General features: G+C 40.6%; 1 protein-coding gene across 1 annotated transcript; it reads right to left on the bottom strand.

Moving 5' to 3' along the window:
- Positions 1–1,155: 1,155 nt before the first annotated feature.
- Positions 1,156–2,483, bottom strand: LOC123173850 (uncharacterized). Its single transcript, XM_044589962.1, has one exon. It carries the CDS (start codon positions 1,714–1,716, stop codon positions 1,300–1,302), a length of 417 nt encoding a protein of 138 aa, XP_044445897.1. The 5' UTR covers positions 1,717–2,483; the 3' UTR covers positions 1,156–1,299.
- Positions 2,484–2,566: the final 83 nt, after the last annotated feature.

Below are 2,566 nucleotides of genomic sequence, written 5' to 3'. Positions count from 1 at the left end.
TGATGTGATCCCACTAATCAAATGACAACACATGTCTATGGTTAGGAAACATAACCATCTTTGATTAATGAGCTAGTCAAGTAGAGGCATACTAGTGACTATAGTTTTGTCTATGTATTCAAACATGTATTATGTTTCCGGTTAATACAATTCTAGCATGAATAATAAACATTTATCATGATATGAGGAAATAAATAATAACTTTATTATTGCCTCTAGGGCATATTTCCTTCAAGTAATTGCCGTGGTCCCTAGACCGTGCGGAGAGATAAAAATTATGATCGTAGTAGTGTTTAAGTCATGTCGTTTCAAGTTTAATGTGCAACATTTAGTACGAGTTCAAAATATGCAGTGAATTAATGTGCTTATGTTCATGTTCCAAATATTAGGGCACCAATTTTTGGTATTTTAGAAAAGCAGGAAGTTTTCTGGTGACCAAAAACCTTTCATTCACCGAATTATTTTTGCCTACTTAACTACTTGCAATAATTTACTTTTGCATATTTTACAGCTGTTTTTTCCTCACCAAATTAATAAAATATATTCCATTGATTAGCAATCATAAGCTTAGCCTTTTTATAGCTATTTTCCATATCAAATTGTCAGATAATTTGACAGTTCAACAGTCACAAACTTAGCCTCAAACTAACTAATTTCTAACCCTTTTCATTCTCAACTGAGTAGAGGGTTGGCATGATGAGAGTTCTTTCCATTTTATGTTGTCTGAAGCCAAGCCTCAAAGATATAATGATGGAACATTAAAGCAACTTGTTTTCACATCAACCTAAACTTAGAAAGAGAAAATAATCTATGGATCATGCAGCCTCAACCATAGTAGTATAAAGTTTGCTCTGTCTTGGTTGTGTCATTCTCTTTGCTAGTTCTTAGATTTTGGCTAGTTTAGGTTTGCTCTGGTTTCTGCTTTGTCCCATTTTTTTCCTTTGCCTTTTTCTCGGTGTTCTTCTAATACTACAAAACAACATTTGAGAGAAGAAATTGTTTTCACATAAAAATATGTGCTTAAGAAAAACTTGTTTTTCACATCGATCTGAAGATTCTGAACCATTCACTGAGAGGAAAGTTGAGAGTCATCGATGTGGGATGGAGGAGGGGGTATAAAACTATAAATGCAGTTATTCATTTCACTGTCGAAAGCTTACAAGCCGAAAGGGAACAACATTCACGCAGCAGCCTTGAGCTTACAAGAAAACGGAAAGATACTTCTGCATAACATTAACATGCGAACCATAGTGTCGAACCATTCACTGACTTCATTTCGTGCCATTTCTACTTACTTCCCTATTCTCCGAGAGCGAACGCGGCTGCATCATGGATGTCAGACAGACCGGTGTCAGTCTTGACGGTGACCTTATCAGCAGAAGACTTATCCACATGGACCTCGACCAAAGACAGCTCCTCGACCTTGACCCCGGTGACCTTCTTGATCTTGCCCTTCTCCACAAAAGCGGTCACCTCGGTGTCGTAGGAGACAGTCTGCTGGATCTTCTTGAAGGTGTGCTGGTTCTTCTTCTTCTGAAGCATCCACACGAACCCGCTCTCGCGGTTGTACCCGATTTCCTCAATGTCGTCCATTGGAAAGAGGCCTTTCGGGAGGCCGAACTCTTCAAGGAGCTCGACAGACTTCTTCTTGCAGACTTCGCGCCCCTTGATGACATCGGCCCCGGCGCGGTGGCTCTCGACCAGCTGGGACGCCATTGGAGCACTTGTCTAAGACTGGCTTGCGTAGGAAGTGGGGTTTTAGGTTAGGTTTGTGAATTGGCAGACGAGCTTGTTGTAATTGATAGATTATCAGGACCCTATGGTGCTTCCCCTTATATAGATGCTGCAGGATGTAGCGGCTTTGAAGAGCCTCTACGATGGGTTCATGCGCGCGCCAACCCAGTCAGACCGGCAGCTATCCTCTCTGGACTTCTTCTTTTGTATACTTCTCTTTTTGAAAAGAAATAAAGAACGTCTCCCCTTTGGAGCTAGCATTATTACACAGACAAATGATTTTGGATTGTCCAGACACATCTGACCATTGAAATGACTTTGTGCTGAACTGCACAACAGAACACTGGAGTTGAGCTGGTCAAGGATGACTGAATTGACCATTGCTTACACATGAAGAAGCTTCAGGTCTTTTGATCTCGAGCGACTAAATTTTACCATAGTGTAGAAGTTCCTGTGAACTTGTCTAAGAAGTTGGGCTCCGTAGTAAAAAGATAAAGATTATTACAAGAAACCTGAGTTGGTGATCTCGAGTGATGCAAAATTCAGTTCCCGTTGCAAACTTGCAATTGCACTCGAACAAGCTTCCTGAGCAAAGCAATCCGCCGATTGCTGAACTTGTTTTCACATAACAATGTGTGCCTGACGTAAACTTTTACACATCTGACAGAACCTGAAACGGGGCGAGGATAAAAATCAACAACACAAGCTAGATTAGATTTCTAACTGCACCATGAGTGCTAAACTCTGCCTCTGCCTTTTAAACTGGCAGGAAATCTCTTCTAAAAAAAACTGGCAGGATATCTCATGGAATATAAGTTGACGTCAAGTGGTA

This window comes from Triticum aestivum, unplaced genomic scaffold (assembly GCF_018294505.1).
Source record: "Triticum aestivum cultivar Chinese Spring unplaced genomic scaffold, IWGSC CS RefSeq v2.1 scaffold5046, whole genome shotgun sequence".
Taxonomy (NCBI): Eukaryota; Viridiplantae; Streptophyta; class Magnoliopsida; order Poales; family Poaceae; genus Triticum; species Triticum aestivum.
Note: the sequence above shows the minus strand (reverse complement) of the source record. Positions and strands in the feature narration are given on the sequence as shown.

What these genes read in the sequence shown, in the direction of transcription:
- LOC123173850 (XM_044589962.1), bottom strand. Translation starts at nt 1,716, where the DNA reads ATGGCGTCCCAGCTGGTCGAGAGCCACCGCGCCGGGGCCGATGTCATC.